Source organism: Miscanthus floridulus, chromosome 4, assembly GCF_019320115.1.
Source record: "Miscanthus floridulus cultivar M001 chromosome 4, ASM1932011v1, whole genome shotgun sequence".
NCBI classification, from domain to species: Eukaryota; Viridiplantae; Streptophyta; class Magnoliopsida; order Poales; family Poaceae; genus Miscanthus; species Miscanthus floridulus.
Window position 1 is genome coordinate 46,649,608 of NC_089583.1, and position 18,925 is coordinate 46,668,532.

General features: G+C 43.8%; 1 protein-coding gene and 1 pseudogene across 1 annotated transcript; both read right to left on the minus strand.

Moving 5' to 3' along the window:
* Positions 1-732: 732 nt before the first annotated feature.
* Positions 733-4,965, minus strand: LOC136548477 (uncharacterized; annotated as a pseudogene).
* A 37-nt stretch (positions 4,966-5,002) lies between these two features.
* Positions 5,003-5,943, minus strand: LOC136548478 (gibberellin 2-beta-dioxygenase-like). Its single transcript, XM_066539991.1, has 3 exons — positions 5,895-5,943; positions 5,529-5,602; positions 5,003-5,359 (listed from the first exon to the last, which is right to left on the minus strand). Exons 1-3 carry the CDS (start codon positions 5,941-5,943, stop codon positions 5,003-5,005), a joined length of 480 nt encoding a protein of 159 aa, XP_066396088.1.
* Positions 5,944-18,925: the final 12,982 nt, after the last annotated feature.

Consider the following 18,925-nt stretch of genomic DNA (forward strand, 5'->3'; position numbering starts at 1 on the left):
TATAGGTTCACTAGGTGGGTCGATCCTCGACCAATTTATCCGCACCAATAGTACATCTACTACCTGCAGGACCAAATCTTCGATCTACAGAGGAAAGTTAGCAGCGGGTACAAGGAAGACGAAGACAACGACAACAATAATAGTGCAAATTCACAAGAGGCACTCTTTAATGATCCATATTGCACCTGCCCTAATCACAAGAACAAGGGGCCTCCGATGTCACCCCCGCCACCACCACCACCAACAATGGGAGGCTACTGTGAAGAAGGTGCAACACAATTTGTTGTGGCCACACTACTAGGACGACCATATCTTATTCACACGGCACATCCATGTGTTTGTTGTTTGGTTTAATTACATGTTAGGTTTAGTCAAAGGAACTATGTACCCTTGTTTGGTACTTGTTCCCATATGCCATTTCTTGTGCTTGTTGTTCGCTTCAATTATCTAAGGCATGTTAGGTTTAGTTCAGGACCTCTGTACCCTAGTTCGGTACATGTTCTCACATACCATTTCATGTCTTGTGTGTGTTGAATTATATAATGCCCTACTTCATTAGGTTTTGTTTGCAACACGCGATCACATTTCACTACGTCCGCAACATTAAACTGAATATTATGACCATAAATAATGAAAACCACTACATAATGAAAAGTCTAATACTATGACACATTAAACAACACAATAATACTAGAAGTACATGTCGACAAACTAAATAACGCAGTACATGACCTAAGCATGCCCATACTTAAAGTGCATTACATGACAACATAATAAAAAGTCCAACAATAGATAACATTGTTCATAAATAAACCATAGAACTAGCAAGTAATGGAGACTACTAAGTGCAACGAGACCAGTTTCTCTTCCTCAGGGCATCAGGATTCTCCTCCATCGCTGCTTTTGCTCGGCATGCACGCTCAAGCTTCTTCTCCCTCTCCTCCCTGTACGCAACAACACGCCTCCTTTCCTCCTCTTCCTTGTGCTCCTTTTTTGCAGCCTCCTCTCCGCGTCTCTTCTCCATCATCTCCGTGTTCTCTGCCCTCCACCACAACAGTTTCTGCATCCATTCCTTGTCTTCAGGCTTGATCTCGGTGTCGATCCACTGCTCAAAATCACAGAGCGGTGGAGGGGTCTGCAAAAAATGTAATTGTTACAAAACAAAAAAAATTATGCAAGATGTCATATGACACAAACATCAATTCATCACCATCTTATTAATGCGGCGCTGACGAAGTGTAGGCTCAAATGCAAAATTGGAACACATCCAATACCTCTGCCTATACGTGTCCTCTTCATCAGACTTGGCTACCTTACAAGGATCGCCGTAAAAGCACATGGGCATTGGAACACCACTAGGCAGAGGCAATGGCCCTGCTCGCTTCGCTGAAAAAACAAGCCAAAACACTGTTTCGGCTAATTTTATTGTGAGAGAAAAACATTGTTCCTGCTGAAAAAACAAGCTAAAAAGATGGATTATAAGAGAAGCAAACAGGGCCAATTGGTCGAAGGCATTTCCGGTCATCCAACCATAACTACAATTTAGCCATTTTCGTTCAAAGAATCGAAAGCAATTAACATTAAACCCTACACTTAGGGTTTTCCATTTGATCCACAACAATGAACCCATATCATAACAACGTGCACTGAGGTTACCTTGGTTTGGTAGCTTTTTCACGCCTTGGCATCCTACGGCTGTATAATATAAATATTAAAATTGCATGAAACCCTAAGTAATGACGATTCTTAAGTTAAAAAATCCAACTAATATATACCGAATCGATTTGAAAAAAACTAGGAGGGAGTGAGGATACCTTGTTCTCGAAGATCTATGGATCAAATCAAAGTTTCCAAGGTCCAATATGCCGATTCGTGAGGTAGGGCGAAGTGGTGAGAGAAAAAACCCGAGAGGGAGGAGAAAGAAGAGGAAGAAGGCTCAGGCGGGAAGGTTGGATGCCGGGTTAAAACACCACCTCGGCGCCATAGATCTTGGCGTCGTTCTTGATGTCAATAACTACGGCGCCAAGCTCGGCGCCAAGATCTACGGCGCAAAGGTGCATGCCAAGTCACCTCCATGTCTACGCCGAGCCCAAGACCTAGGCGCCAAAATCTATGGCGGCGAGACGTGTAAGCTCGGCGCCACCAACGATGACGCCGAGGTAAGAGTCCAGATTTTAAAAGCATACCTCCAAGGGCATATTTATGAAATTTTTTCAAAAAAGGCTAAAAACAAAAAATTCGGGCGCGTGGCATGCATACATCTGAATGAACAATCAGTACTTCGCATGCCACGTTTTCACATTTTCTATGTTGATTCGTTGAAATGAAATAAACTATATATGGAGTATATAGTTTAGCATATATAGTTATTTCATTAAGCTAATATAGCTATATATGGAATATAATTGTATACTATTGTTAGCCAAAGGAGATGCTTATATTTTGTATTTCTACTATAGGGGAGCGAGTTGAAGAGCATGCTATAAGTTGAAGAGTAGAAACGCTGCACAGTGATCTATAAAATCAATTTTATCTCCCACCCTATGAATTTGAGATAGACTTATATGAGAACTTTAAAAAGTTGTGGAATCACAAATTCCAAGTCAAAGAGTATAATCTATTGAGTAGATTCCAGATTCTCCAAAATAAAAGGATCCAAATGGTCCTTAAAAGATTAGGAGTTTAAAAAAGTAGTTTTTTTTACTACACGCGCAAAATCATTTTGTGCAAGAATTATTTTGAGCCACGCACGTGTGCGTGTGTGTGGTGTGAGTGTGAAGTGTGTAAGTTATATGTGTCCAAGTTATACCCGATCAAAAAATAATAATATCTTCCTAGGAAGAATCAAGAGCACAAGAGCTCTACTATACACAGCTTTACCCACAAATGTTTTCTTTAGAACAGCTTTTGACTCCGTTTTAGAGAAGGAAAAAGTCCTCTGACTCCGTTAATTATTAGCCTTCAACTATAAAATAGGATGTTTACGCTTCTCAAACTATTGAAAATCGTTCGATTTACTTCCCTGAGTGGTTTTGAAAACGGTTTTGACACGCCACAACAGTCGTCCTATGTGGCATCACATCAGCATTGAGTGAGGTGAATCAAACTTTCACGATAGTTAAAGTAGATCAATTAGACTTTATAAAAAAAGTTATAGAAATAAATTATTCCAAATATTTTTAGAATAAATATGCATTGAAAAATACTAAAAATTTGATTTAATACGAGAAAGTTCATATACACTTTGTTTTAACTCAGAAAATATGAAACCACTTTTATATTTTTCCTAAAATTAGGGACTACATTTTATTTCTTGCTTAGAATTATGTGAATCTTATATGATCTTCTAAAATTTGAAACTAGCCAAATATGAAACGAAAGATGCAAACAAAAAGACAAATTGTCGCAAACCGCAACGTGAATGACTGCACAACCACTGTGCAATCTGCAAAAAACATTTTCTTGGCAGCAATGTCTAGCTTAACCATCCAGACATGCATGGGAAAGTTCAAATAAAAAAATATAATCCAAGCTTTGATTGCGCATTAACAACGTGTGCCATGTGGTTTAACTTTGTGGCTATATTGTCTTCTTAGGGGACATCACAATGATGAGATATGCAGAATATGATTGGTCCATCAGCAGCCACTGGCATATGATTTCTCAAACTCTAGACATCTATGACTTGGTCGACAGCATCCGGACGGACACGTACGACTGCTTCCTCATTCATCATCACCGGCGTACGTGAGCACACGATCAAGTAGAAAGACAGTTTGGATGGGCTTGGGATGCCAGAATTCATATATCTCTTAAAATCATGCTCTATATTCCTAGCTCTGAATAACATAGAGAATGATTTTAGGGAAAATATGAAACATGTTTCATATTTTGTTGAGTTAAAACAATCTTCTATGATTCTTTAACATTAAATCAGATTTTTAGTATTTTTAAATGTATATTTATTCTAGAAAAATACTTAGACAATGTTTTGAAAATTTATTTCTATAGTTTTTTCCAAAGTATATTTGACCTCCCTGAACTATCATGAGAGTCTAATTTACCTCGCTTGTTGTTGACGTAGTCAAAACCGCTTTCAAAGCCACTTAGGTATGTAAACTGAACGGTTTCAATAGTTTGTAGAGCACAAGCACCCAGGTTTATCGTTGAAGGAGGTAAATCGGACTATTCCAATAGTTGAGGGATCAATAGGACTTTTCCCTTTAGGGCTAATTTGGAAGCAAGGAAGAGGCACACCCAGGGATGAAAAACCCTCCATAAAAATCTAATAATTATTTAAATTATTTCGCCATAGATTTTTCATCCTGGAAAAAAGTCAGGGATCCAAAGGGATTTGAGTTTCCAAATTAGCCTTAGAGATATCTATCCAATCGGCCCAGTATATTTAGCCCGTTATATTTCAGCCCACAAAAGGTCCAGAACCAATCCACTGTAATTGAGAATCACATCGGACGGCTAGCGGCGCCGCAACAGGCGAGGAGGATTGCATCGCCCAAAATTTGTTGCTCCAGGTTTTCGCCCTCTCTCTCCTCTGCAGGATTTTTAACTTTTTGTCATTTTTACGGATGACACCTCTTCGTTTACCAGCTTTGTGGGTGCACTTACAGATTTACCATCACAAACAATGAAACTCCTACGCTTTTGTCATTTTTGCTGATGTGTCATGCCACGTAGACATGCCAGCGCGGCAGCGCCCTAGAAGCCCTAACTAGACGCTGGAAATGACATATTTACCCCCTGATGTTTCTCCCTATATTCTGACACGTGGGCCTCGTATATACGTTTCTTCTTCGACCTCAAGCCATCACCACACAGCGAGTGGAGGGGAGGAGCTCGTGCAAAGTCCTGGCTGCATCGCGCAGCGGCCTGGGCACGCGGCCCATGGCCTTGGCGCACGATGGCTGGGTGCCTGGCGGCCTGGCCACCGTCCAGCGGGGCGGCCATGGCTACTCTCAGTCCTCTCCCTCTCTAATCTCGCCTCTCACTCTCCCTCTGCCCAGGCTGCCACTGTTATAATGCCATAGCCGAAGCCGTTGCAGTGCGGCGGATCGGCGCTGCCCGCCACGGGCTCACTGGGCCTGTTGCTGTTGGCGGCGCGCAGATCGAAGGGGCCGAGGTGGTGGTCGGCGAGGCGGGTCTCGTACATGGCGCGCTTGTACTCGGTCCATGTGAACTCCCGGTACAGGCTCTGCTCCTCGTCCCGCATCACCTGCGGCAGCGGCGCGATCTGCTGCGACGGCGCCGGCCCGCCAAAGTAGATCACGGACAGCCGTGACTCCACCCCCTCCCGTGCCACCACCCGGTGCTTCACGCTCTTGAACCGCCCATTCGTCAGGACCTGTGCATGCACCGCCGTCGCCAGACGGAAACTGGAGGGCATGAGCGATCGTGCTGAATGAACAATGCTCCGGTGCCGCACAGGCAGCACAGAGCCACACACACACACGTCTGTGCATGCACAGCACTAGAGCAGGAAAAATTAAAAAGTGACCAAAATAGTAGAGCACCTGCAGCGCGTCTCGGACGTTGGCGAAGAAGGATTCCGGGGCAGGGGGCACGGGGAACTGGCTCGGCGCAGTCGCTGCGTGGTCGGAACTGGCTGGAAGTCATCGCCCAGGCCGTCGCGCGCCCAGGCCGCTGCGCGACGTGGCCAGGACTCTGCACGAGCTCCCCTCCCCTCACTGCCAGGTGATGTTTGAAGATTGAAGAAGAAACTGACATGCAGAACCCACGCGTCAGCGAGCAGAGAGAGAAATGACAGGGGTAAATAGGTCTTTTCCCGTGTCAAGTTGGGGCTTCCAGAGGTGTTGCCGTGCTGGATTGCAAACGTGGCGTGCCATATCAGTAAAAAATGGCAAAAACATAAAGCTGACAAACGAAGAGGTGCCCTTCCTCTTCTAGCAGCCGGCGCCGCAGTCTCATCCTGCCCCAAGCCCTAGCAGCAGGTACGCGTCCGCCTATCCTCTTCTTTCACTTCTGATCCTTTTTTGTCGCTCTCAGATGCCCAAGGCGTTTGTCTTTCTCCTGTGTTGACCTTACGATCTGCAGCGGATCGGCGATCGGCAAGCCGACATGAGTTACCTACCCACCATCGATCTTTGGACCCATTCTTCCTCTCCAATTTTTGTTGCACTTACTGTCTGTGCTCTCATGATTATCGCATGCTATAAGTTTTTTGTGATTACCTCAGTTTACGTAGGATCCCACTCCGCCCTATTACGAGAACTAGTCCATCACGCGCGCCATTGTGCGCGTCGCAAGTTAGGCAGGAAATGCATCCATCATATATGTTATATAGGGAAGCTGGAACATTGGTTTTTTACATATGTTAGAGCACTTGCACGAGAAATATTTGACAGTATATATTTTACATAACGGGACTACTTAAGTCTAGCAATGTTCTAACCTGATGGTATAGGCAGAACTTTATACATTGCATAATAGTGTATAGCACAGAGTGGCTTTGTACATTAGGTGGCATGATAAGTAGCAATGTTGTCTTACACATAACTATACATAGTTTGTACACACAATGGTTGACGGAGCGGCTATACATCTGGGTTGACGGCACTGACAAGGTTCTTAGTATTTTGGTTCACGGTCAGAAAGGTCACCAATGAAGACTGAGGCACACCGCACAGCTGATGGATGAATATGTTTATCCATTTGCTTTCGTTAGATCTACTTGGTCTGTGCAGCGTAAGATAATGGCATGGAGTGTGCATGTCTGAGCAATTTACCAAATGCCTAATAGCAGCACACATTCCGTGTAGTGGCTGCATCCCAATTGGTCACCTGTAAAGCATGAAAGGTTTGATACGTTGAAAAAGTCTCACAACAGTTTAGTAAGGAATAGTGCCTACAACAGGAAAGGATAGAGCCTAGGAAACGTAGTAGTGTCATAGTTCTTAATAACATTTCAGTCTGAAAAAGATGGCGTAGACCAAGCAATTAACATTTTATTTATTACTCTAGAGTAAGAGGCCACAAAAGGTAAACAATGATCCACTGTCTCTGTTTTTCTTTGGTTTTCGCTTTCTTAACCAATAGGTCCCAATCTCTGTCTGCCAAACCCAGGTGGTGTTAGTTGTTGGAATGCAACCAAATGGACCTTCCCAAGTAGATACAACTACGACTTTCAGAATCGTAGGCATAATGAGCAGAAAGTGAATATGCATTCTACCTCTAACGTAGGAAATGGACATAGCTAAATCGAAGAAATATCATTAAGAAGCCTTACTGAGAGCGATTCTCTGAGATGCAATATATCTCAGGGCAAATATTATTTGACATGGATTGTTTATCTTATAATATTTGAATGTAGGTAGGAATAATTTCAGAAGAGTTGAAGGTGTGCGGGTGACATACCTTTTCTATAAGAGAATCAAGCACGGGACCTAAAGGCCATGTAGGGAAGAAAAACAATTGAGTCTCACACCTAATAATTGCCAAGGGGTTTGTCGGTGCGGGACCCACGGGATGCCCCGCAAGGAAGGGAGAAGATCTAGTCTAACTAAGATTCTTCCCATGTAATCTTAGTAGTAGTATTATTCTGTAATCATACTAGAAACTCTCATTGTAAATCGACTAGGATTCTGAACCTCCTGACTATATAAAGGAGGGCAGCGTTCCTGGAGACAAGACAGAGACGACAACACAACACTCTACAATCAATCAAACGCAAAGGCTAATGCCGATTGGACGTAGGGCTATTACTCGATCATGGTCGAGGGCCCGAACCAGGATAAATCGACTGTCTCTTGCGTTTACCGTCGAGTTCTGCATACGCTGAAGCCCGAACAAACTACCCCGGGTACCCCTGTGGCAGGCTATCGGTGGTGAAACATCGACAGCTGGCGCGCCAGGTAGAGGCCTTCGGCGACTTTGCATCCAAGAGCTCGACGAACCTCGACAACATGATCTTCTCAATAGGATTAACCTTCATCTTCGTTTCATGGATATGCAAGGCAGGTGACAATGGCAAGCTCCAAAGCCGTCTCCTCAAAAATTCGGATCACCATGAAGACCATTCTATTTCGGCGACTACGACAGATCAACTTGTTGGAAGATTCGCGCAGCTCACGATGTCCGATCCAACTCAGATTTCGCGACTTTGCGCATCCGACTCAAACTCAGGTTCCGCATCCGAAATGGAGTCTTACCCGAGTTCTTCTGAGAAACTGAGTTCTTTTCTGATGGGGCTTAAGAACGCGGCCTTGGCCTATCAAGAATACAACTCGGAGTACACTCAGAGTCTTTTCAAGAAGTCGATTCCTTTCCTGTTCGGACTCCACAACATGGCAACGTCTTATCAAACATGGCCCGAAGGATTCCTTCGATCCGGTGCTTAGAATGCCACTAAAAGGAGCCCAGGAAGGTCTCATGTTAACTATAACATCTCAAGACTGCATCGTCCACTGGCCAGGTTCCGTTCCTGAGGATAGCGGCACCCAACTAGTCGATAATACGACAACAGCAATTCTACCCTACCAAGAAGGAGACTCAATCTGCAACCTTGAAGCCTCTACTAAAGTTATCAACTACTCCGACAGTGTGGAAACCTGACGCTGATAGCGGAACAATTCACACACGAGAAGTATTCATGATTTGCCGTCCTCGATCACCATTGGTCCCCCTAGAAGCGCCCGATGTCAGGTCATCGGATGAATCTGAGTCCAACATATCACCCTTTGTAACAGAACCGACCAATTATACGAGATTAAGGAAATCTTCCACCGAAGCAGATAATTTAGCAAACTTAAGCCCGTATAACCCGGTAGTCCATGAAACCACGAAGGATTTCAAACCAATCGACATACAAACCAAGATCATACAAGTTTAGCAATCACCATCACATGTTACATAAAGTTCTCAATGATAGTTGGATACATCGGAGTTTAGAACATAAAGTTATTACAACCCAAGTTCAAACCGAAATAGCAGAAGCAAATAGTTTTAAAGCCACACACACACTTTTGGTTCAGATACAGTGCCAGTAGGTAGTCATCTCCAACAAAAGCATCAGATGAGAGATACAGGAGTGACCATTGCCCTTGGTCCTAGTTGTCGCCCATCACCGGGTACAGGCAGTTAATGCAATAGCCATAGTACATTTGACCATCTACAACAACAATGGGAACAACGCTTTGAGTATGAGAAGGTACTCAGCTAGACTTACCCGTCTTAAACCAAAATAAAGTGACACCAAGGATTATGTAAGGCTTTCTTTAGTGGGCTAGCTGACTCATTTGCAAAAAGCATAAGCTATCAGTGAAGAAATCATTTTAAGTACTTTGCATCATCTTTATTATGACCTATCCATCTAGGTAAGCACCTATACTATAGCAATCACTTGATTAACCAATAACATCTAGTTACCAACTTAGATTTAGCATATACCATACCATCCAGATAACCATCAGTGTTCCATCATAATTACTACGATGATGTAGCTCGAGTCAAGTGCTCACTATCCAGGAGCGATGGCGATTCGAATTCGATTCCTAACTAGCTGGTGATTTATTCCTCACACAAACCACACTCACCAATCAAGTGAGCTACAGATCACTAATGACACTTTTCAAGTAGCCGCGGGATAACAGTCATGGACCGCACTACCCTAGGGACCGCCTGACAGCCAGGACGCACCTTAGGCTCACTCTTCGCATCCCTGTCATACCCCCTTCAACACCAGTCTGCCAATCCGAGTTTATCCTGGCTCGAATAGTGTCACTAGCTTCGCGGTCGAAAGGTACTTTATTCGGCCAGCTAAATGTGAGGCATACGTTCAACATGACAAGAGGGACGAGCAACGATCGGTCCTTAATCGACACAGACGGAAAACTAACTAGCACCCCAGAACCCTGTCTGGTAGCCTCCAACTTTTCCGTCCGGTCTCCAATTATCCATCACACATGGTTAATTCCAGGATATCATTCTTTCCATATCTAAATTCTTCCAGTAACCACCTATAAATGTCGGTGACCGTAAATCACTGATCGCTACCGGTCTAAGCAAGGCTAAGCAGTTATTCGATCCCGACCTAATAGGGTAAAAAGGTAATAAGGTAGGCAAGGATAGTAATAAATGCATCAACTGGTTTCAATCAACTACTACAACTTAATACAACAATATATAAACTCATATATAGAAAGAATTGCTTTTATAAAGTAGGAGACTTAGAATGCTCTGGGGCTTGCCTCGTTCGAACAAACTAGGTTGATGATCCACGCACTCGGGCAAGTCCTCTCCTTCCTCCTCTTCCTCTGGCACCTCCTGTGCCTGGATTTCTTGTGGATCTGTCCCAGTCTGCTCTTCCTGAACTGCTACTAGCAACTCCTCCTGTGATCCTGTATGATGTAGATGTATAAGTGCTCATGCATAGGTGCATCGAAGAGATGACATCTAATGATCATGATGCATGGAATGTAGATGAACATGTTTAACTTTATTGGACATAGTAGAAGTAAAGCTCTTCTACAAGGTAGCCAACATCATCCAAGAACATGTACTACTATACTACTACTACAACCACTGTACTAACATGCCAAGTCACCACAGCAAGCTAAGATGCTTCAAAGATACACCAAAGCAAACATTATTAACTAACATGCATTAAAGAAGATTATTTTATTTCATTTTAAACTAGGGCTACAACAGCAACATATATTTCTGTTGCTCATAAAATTATGAGAAAATTACAGTAGCTTCCTTAGCCAATAATTAGTCTACCATAAAATTTTCATTGCATGTGGATAAGTATAACAGCCTACACAAAAATGACAAGTTATGGTTGATAATTAAGCATGAAAATACTTTGTACTATGAAAAGTGTCAAACAACAGATTTGGTATTTTTCCCATGATTTACATAGCATACAATCACTGTACAAAAGTTTCACCAACATGTTTTATTCATATTTTTGGCTCTAGCAATTTTACAAGAAATAGCAAATAAATACACCTAAATCACATAGCCATATTTTTCTACAGAACAAGCATGGCATATATTTTTCACAGAAAGTACATCTCAAGAATAGATCAACCAAATTGGAATCATATTTTTCTGATATATATTCTATTTATTAAGCATTTTCCAAGAAAACAGCAATTACAAGAATTAACTAAAGCCCTATATAAATGTATCCCAAAACTGACATGCAACATTTTTATATTGTAGATCTACTTCTAAGAAACACAACAAAATTGGTCTCACTCGATTTGGAGCTAAAATGAGCAAACTATGGATTTTTGAAGCCTTTACAACATTTTCTAGAAATCATTTCTTAAAAACCCTTTTTGAAAAATGAGGCATAAACGCTAGATCCACCCGGATCTCTACCCAGGCTTGCACCCCTGCGGCTGACAGTGGCCCCTAAGGCTGACTGGGCCCCAACTGCCAGCCACCCGCTGCAGGGGAGGCGGCGCTGACCGGCGCGAGCTCGCCATCGGCGAGGTGGCCGGTGACGAGGTCACCACCCACGTGACCATCGTGCCAAGGCAGACCTACCAGGTGCATCTATCGGGGCCAGTGGAGCTCGAGAAGCCGACCGCTGCCGTGCATGGTGGAGAGGCGGCGTGGGTCGTCGCCGGTGGGGCGTCCCCGGCCACGGCACGATGAGTGGAGGCGCTCGGGAGCCTCAGTGATGCGGTGTGGTGCTCGTGCGTGAGAAAAGAGAGCGGGATGTGAAGCGGAGAGGAGATGTCCACGGAGCGGAGCACTCCGGCGAGGAGGAGCTCACTCCGATGAGCGATTCACGACCGATGAAAGCTTACCAAGGCGAACTGACATGAGCACAGGGTGCGCGAGGTGGAGGAGGAGCTCAGGGCGAGATGGAGCGATCGATGGTGAGCTTCAGTGGCCGGACGAGCCAACTCTGGCGAGGTGCTGGTGCGGGCAGTGGCAGAGGCGAGCGCGTGCGCGTGCTCTGCTGCTACTTAGCGAGAGGCAAGGGGACAAGGCAGCAAGTGAGAAGAGTGTGGGGTGGAGCGCGCGTCTAGTCGGCTCTTGAGCTGAGCGCTGGTCGGAGCACCACCCTTTGCCGCCGGTGTACGGACGCCGCGTGGCGGCCGGGTAGGAGGGGAAGGCGGGCGCGGACGCGTGAGCAGGAGGCACAGCGTGGGCCTAGGGCCAGCAAAGCGGCGCTGGGCCAGACACGGGGCATGGCGCTGGCACAGGAGCGGTAGCGCACGCTGAGTGCGCGGGCGGGCCAGGCCGGCTTCGCTAGCTGGGCCAGAAGCGGAGCGGCGGCCCAACTAAGGTAAGAACTATATTTCATTTTCTTTTCTTTCCCAAATTCATTCAAATGAAATTCTAAACCTTTTCAAAGCAGTTTCAAAAGTTGGACCCAAAATAAAAGTTGTTCAGAAAAATGTACTCTACAACTTTGCCAAAAGGAGTAAGGTCAAAACCCAATTAGATTTTGAACTATAGATTTAAAGTTAATTTAAATCAAAAACCCTATTTTAGAAGATTATTTTTAAAAGCAAAATTTGAGAAAACTTTGAATATACACCTTGCTCCAAATTGCATCCTAATTACTTCTAAGTGGTCTAAGTGATCAACCAAGGTACACATATGGAAAAACAAACATAGCATCCAATCTATTAAAACAAAACTATGCAACATACATGTTTCATTAGTATGTTTCAATTCTATATTTCATGTCATGCTTATGAATACATAATAATGATTATGCTCATGATTTGTAAATGTTAATGCATGCTTAACACCGAGGTGTTATAGCCATCCCCCTTATAAGAATCTCATCCCAAGATTTTGAGTTACGAACCATTTGTTATAAAAATCCTTATAAGCATTTTGCAGATATTCTCCTATTTCCCACGTCGCATCACCATCATTGTGATGACTCCATTGTATCTTATATGTTCTCACCACTTTATTCCGAGTGACTTAGTCCTTAGTGTCCAAAACTCGAACCGGTTGCTCATGATATTCCAAGTCTGATTTGATCCGAATGCCCTGAGGTTCTATTCTCTCTTCCGGAACACGCAACACTTCTTTAACTGTGATACATGGAAGACTGGAAAGATCGAACCCATCGCTTCTAGTAACTGTAACTTATAAGCCATGGGACCCTTCTTCTCTATGATCTTGTACTGTCCTACAAACCTAGCAGCAAGTTTCTTCTTGATTCCAAACCGTTTCTTCTTCATTGGGGTAACTTTCAAATAGGCATAGTCACCAACTTGAAATTCTAGCGGTCTCCTTCTCTTATCTGCATAACTATTTTGGCGTGACTGTGCCGCTTTCATATTTTGTTGGATAATACGGACCTTTTTCTCAGCCTCGTCAACAAAATCGATTCCGTAAAACCTTCTCTCTCTAGGCTCACCCAATTCAATGGTGTCCTACATTTCCTGCCATTCAATGCTTCAAATGGAGCCATCTTGATACTCTCTTGGTAACTATTGTTGTAAGCGAACTCTGCCAAAGGTAACCATGATTCCCATGAACCCCTAGACGATAACACACAAGCTCTAAGCATATCTTCAAGAACAGCATTAACTCGCTCTGTCTGCCCATCTATCTATGGGTGGTAAGATGTACTATGAACCAAGCTAGTACCCAAACCTTTATGAAGATGCTCCCAAAAATGAGCGGTAAACTATGACCCATGGTCAGACACGATAGTCTTTGGTATACCATGTAATCGGACAATCTCTTGCAATGTACTTCTCAGCATACTGAGGGGATCGAAAAGTGTTCTTAACTGGTTAAAAGTGAGCTGATTTGGTAAGGCGATCTACAATCACCCAAATCGAATCATTCCCCTTTGGTGTGGTGGGAAGACCGGTGATAAAATCCATACTTATATCATCCCATTTCCAATCTGGTACTGACAAAGGTTGCAACATTCCTGTGGGTCTCATGTGAAGAGCTTTCACTCTACAACACATGTCGCAACAAGCAACATATGTTGCAATCTCCTTCTTCATCTTCGTCCACCAATAACTGAGGTCTCAATTCTTGGTACATTTTGCTACTTCTAGGATGGATAGACAACTTAGAGTGATGAGCTTCATCCATCAATTTGTTCTTGAGCTCTTGATCTTTAGGTACAACCAGACGGTCCTTAAACCATAACACTCCTTGTTCATCCACTCTAAAGTGCTTGGTCGGTTCTTTCTTCATTTTCTCCTTGATATGGAATATTCCCTTATCTGTTTTTTGACCCTCAATGATCTTGCTCTCCAAGGTACAACTAACCTAGATATTATGCAACACAGCAGGATGCAACAAATTGAACCCATCTTCAAACAACTGGTTGCACAGCAAGAGAATGTGACTTCCTACTTAAGGCATCTGCTACTACATTTGCCTTTCCTGAATGATAGTGCACATTCAGATTATAATCCTTTATCAGCTCTAACCATCTTCTCTGTTGCATATTCAACTCAAACTAAGTAAATATGTACTTGAGACTTTTATGATCTATAAAGATATTGCACACATTCCCAAGCAAGTAGTGTATCCAAATCTTTAGAGCATGCACAACGGCCGCAAGCTCTAAATCATGCATAGCATAGTTAACCTCATGCTTCCTCAACTGACGTAAGGCATAAGCAATGACCCTTCCATCTTGCATCAGAACACATCCTAAACCATTCTTTGATGCATCACAAAATACATCAAAGTGGCTTCTCTATATCCGGTTGTGCCAGAACAAGAGCAGTGGTTAGCAAATTCTACAAGGTGCAGAAAGCTACCTCACACTCCTCTATCCAAATGAACTTATGATCCTTCTATAGCAAACTTGTCATTGGCTTGGCAATCTTCGAGAAGTCCGGATATAAAACAACAATAGTAACTGGCTAATCCAAGAAAACTCCAAACCTCATGAACTATGCTAGGTGCCTTCTAGTCCACAACCTCTTGTACCTTACTAGGATCCACTAAGATTCCATTCTTAGATAACACATGACCAAGAAAAGGAACTGTCTTCAGCCAGAACTCACATTTACTAAACTTAGCATATAGTTGGTAATCTCTGAGTCTAGTCAAGACAATTCTTAGATGCTCTGCATGATCCTGTTCGTTCTCTGAGTACACTAGAATGTCATCAATGAACACAATCATGAACTTATCCAACTTCAGCATAAAGGACCGAATTCATCAGATACATAAAGTATGCAGGAGCATTTGTCAAACCAAAGGACATGACAAGATACTTGCACAAACCATATCTGGTGGAGAACACGGTCTTGGGTATATCTTGTGGTCTAATCTTGATCTGATGGTACCCTAATCTTAAATCTATCTTGGAGAACACCTTGGCTTTTGACAATTGATCAAACAAGATATCAATCTGAGGTAGAGGATACTTGTTTTTAATTGTCGCCGCATTCAGTGGCCGGTAGTCCACGCACATCTATAAGGAGTTATTCTTCTTCTTCTTCACAAATAGTGCGGGACATCCCCATTCTAATGAACTTGGACGAATTAAACCCTTAGTCAACAGATCTTGGAGTTGTTTCTTCAACTCGGCTAATTCATTTGGAGGCATCCGATAAGGCCTCCTTGAGATCGATGGTGTTCTAGGGATTAACTCAATGGCAAACTCAACATCTCTATTCGGTGGAAGACCAGGGTAACTCATCTGGAAACACGTCCGGAAACTCGCACACTACTGGAATCTTGGCTAGAAGAGTAGTTTGGACTGCACAAGTGGTACTGGCCAGATCTATTCTCCGAGGTAAGGTTACTTGAAATGTACCTTCTCCAACAGGTTCCTTGAGAGAAATGCTTCTTCCTCCAACATCAATTACTACTCCCATCTTATTCATCTAGTTCATTCCCATAATCACATTTAGAACTAGTCCTGGCATAACTATCAAGTTAAGCTTATACTGCCTATCTGCTATACTTAGGGTTACCCCCTGGATTATCTGATTAGTTAACAGATCAGCCCCAGCTGAACTTATCTGATAAGCACATTCCAATTCAACTATCTTTTGCTCATACTTTCTTGCAAATGCTTAACTTATGAATGAATGAGATGATCCAGAATCAAACAAAATGACTATAGGATGATTGTTGATAGAAAACATACCGGCTGTCACTGGGCTCTCCTTCTAGGATGTCATCAATGGTGGTGTGGTGCACACGAGCTTGGTACTGATTCTGTTGCTTCTTGGGATATGGGCAAAACTTCACAAAGTGCCCAGGTTGATTGTAGTTGAAACACGGTCCTCTTACTTGAGTAGTAGCTCCAGATGAACTGCCTTGTCTGGTCTTGGCTTGTGGCACCGCCATCTTGAATGGCTTCTGATTCCTCTGAGGTTGCTGGGCATTCTGATTCCTCCGCTGGGGTGGCCTGAACCTTGCACCAGGGGCAGGCGAACGATACGCAGAATGATTTGCCATCGGGGCCCTTGGCTAGGACAGACCTGACTCAAAAGCCCTCTTGCGAGTCTTGGATGTAACATATACATTGTTGTTCTTTTCTTGCTTTAAGCAGTCACTAACAAAGTCATTGAAACCAGTTCTTGTGTTGGTACCCACGTGCTTCATCATCTTGGGATTCAGACCTCTCTTGAAACTAGCGATCTTTTTGGCATCGGTATTCACCATGTCAGAGGCATAGTGACTTAGATTGTTGAATGCATGTAGATACTGTGTCACAGTCTTGGTGCCTTGATTCAGTGCTAGAAATTCTCCAAACTTCATTTTTGTCAAACCAGGTGGAATGTAAACTCCACGAAAAGCCTCAGTGAATTCCCTCCAAGTAATGTGGGCATTGGGAGGAAAAGTGCTGCGGTGGTGCTTCCACCACATTCCTGCAGGGCCTTGTAGCTGATGAGCTGCATACTTAGTCTTCAACACTTCTGTCATCCTTAGAACATGAAACTTATCTTCCATGGTGTTTATCCACTCTTCTGCATCCAATGGCTCTGCCGCTTCTTTGAAAATTGGTGGTCTAGTGTCCATAAAGTCCTTGAAACTGCTATACTAATTCGCTTCATGTCCACCTAGGTTTAACCCACGACGGGTGTTGTCAGCAATGTGGCGCAATACAGCTTCCATGTTCTGTTGCATGCCCTCCATGTTGCGTTGACTTCCAAGGAACTGTGCGAAGAACTGTTCCGTGGTGTACGGTGGAGGAGGAGGTGGTGGTGGATCATGGTTCTCATTCCCAGTGGCACTACCACCTGCCTCAGTAGCGTCATACATGGTACGGCGAGTGTTCGGCATCTGCATATTTCAGCAACAGTAATTATTAGGCGATGTTGTAGAAATTGCAGGTGAATGAAAAATTATGCCGTACTGAATTCACTAGAGAGAATAAATTCATACAATAAAACAGGGGCACAATAAGTCATTCCAATTAACACAACATCACTAATTAGATTACTTAAGCGCACACATCGCGTCCATTACAACCAAATTGCCAACATACATACACTGGACTTTTGACGTTCAGATATCGCCACAAACACATCCAAGTTTTCCAACATTACATCAAGGTCTTAGTCTTTCTACTCATTATTACATGCCAGACATGCCAACCATGCAAAAGGTCATCGCAAACAAAACCCTAGTAGCTAGCTGCAACAACTACTAGCCTACTCATCGTGGTCGCTATCTAAGTCGGAGATGTCGACATTGTCACCATCCACATCATCGTTGTCATCATCAACCGGTGCCTCAGGCTCTTTGGGATCCTCGTCCTCATCTAGATCCATCTCTGCTGCTTCATGGAGGAACGTAAGGGTGGAGCTAGTTATTTAGCTGATGAACCTCCTCATGTAGGTTGTCGTTGTACTCTTCTGTATTGGCCAGCTACTGCTCCTAGCTCAACCTATCGAGCTCTTAGAACATCTTCTATAGATCAGGCTTCATGACCAGGCTTCATTCCTCTAGGTGGAGCACATGGATCAACATGCGCTCAGCGTTCCTATTGGCTGGTGGTCAGACGCTCAACCTACTCTCTCAGTGCACGTATGTCTCCCTCATAGACTCCTAGTCCTCTAGATCACCTGATTCCTCTGATGAGTCAACTAAGCCATCTCTGCATTGAGCCTCTCAATCTCGACATCGTGATCCCTCTGAAGCTGACGTCGGTCATCGTGGGCCTAACCAAGAGCACCAGACACATGTCTTAGGCTACCTTCTACTCCATCGAAAGCCTTCATCACTATGAACATGGCACTCATAGCAGGGTTATCACTATTCTATCCTTCTGCTGCACCAATCTCTAGAGATCTTCCTCTTGCTTGCTGCCACGAGTGAGTGGAGGGGTTGCCCCTCGGAAAGACTCCAACTATAACGGCTGCCAACTCCTGAGGAAAATGATCCATGATATCCCTTAGTATCCCAAAGGCTGCCCTATCAGCTGCTTCTTTAGCGGTCCTGCCAGTTGACTCATAACGCCAACCAGTCCACTCAGAACCGTCACCTTGGGGATGAACAACGGCCTCCACAGTAACCAAGAGACCTTCCCCCAACTGCTCATTTGTCCAGAAATAGCAGGGCTCCATTCCATCAGGATAGCCTACATAGCTGAGCACTCTCCATAAGAGTGTAGGCATCCCAAACTCTCTAAGAAATGTGTGGTGCTGACGGGTACGTGGAGCAAGCTAATGGCAGGGAGCTCTGCCTCTGGTGGACTTGCGAGCGGTCTGCTTTGTGCGTGCCATCTATAGCAATTTTTTTTTATTACCCACATGAGAACAAGGTTAAGTTGTCATTTTTATCAAAATGAGATAATCAACTTATAAGGGGAGGAACAATGCCATGAATGATATGTAACAACATGATGCATGCATGTTCCGTACGTTCTCACAAACTTAGAAAAAATAACAATTGCTAGCGGCATAGACGGTGGCATACAATGGTCTCTCATAAACGTAGTAATACGTACTACACGATAGCGCTGTTATGT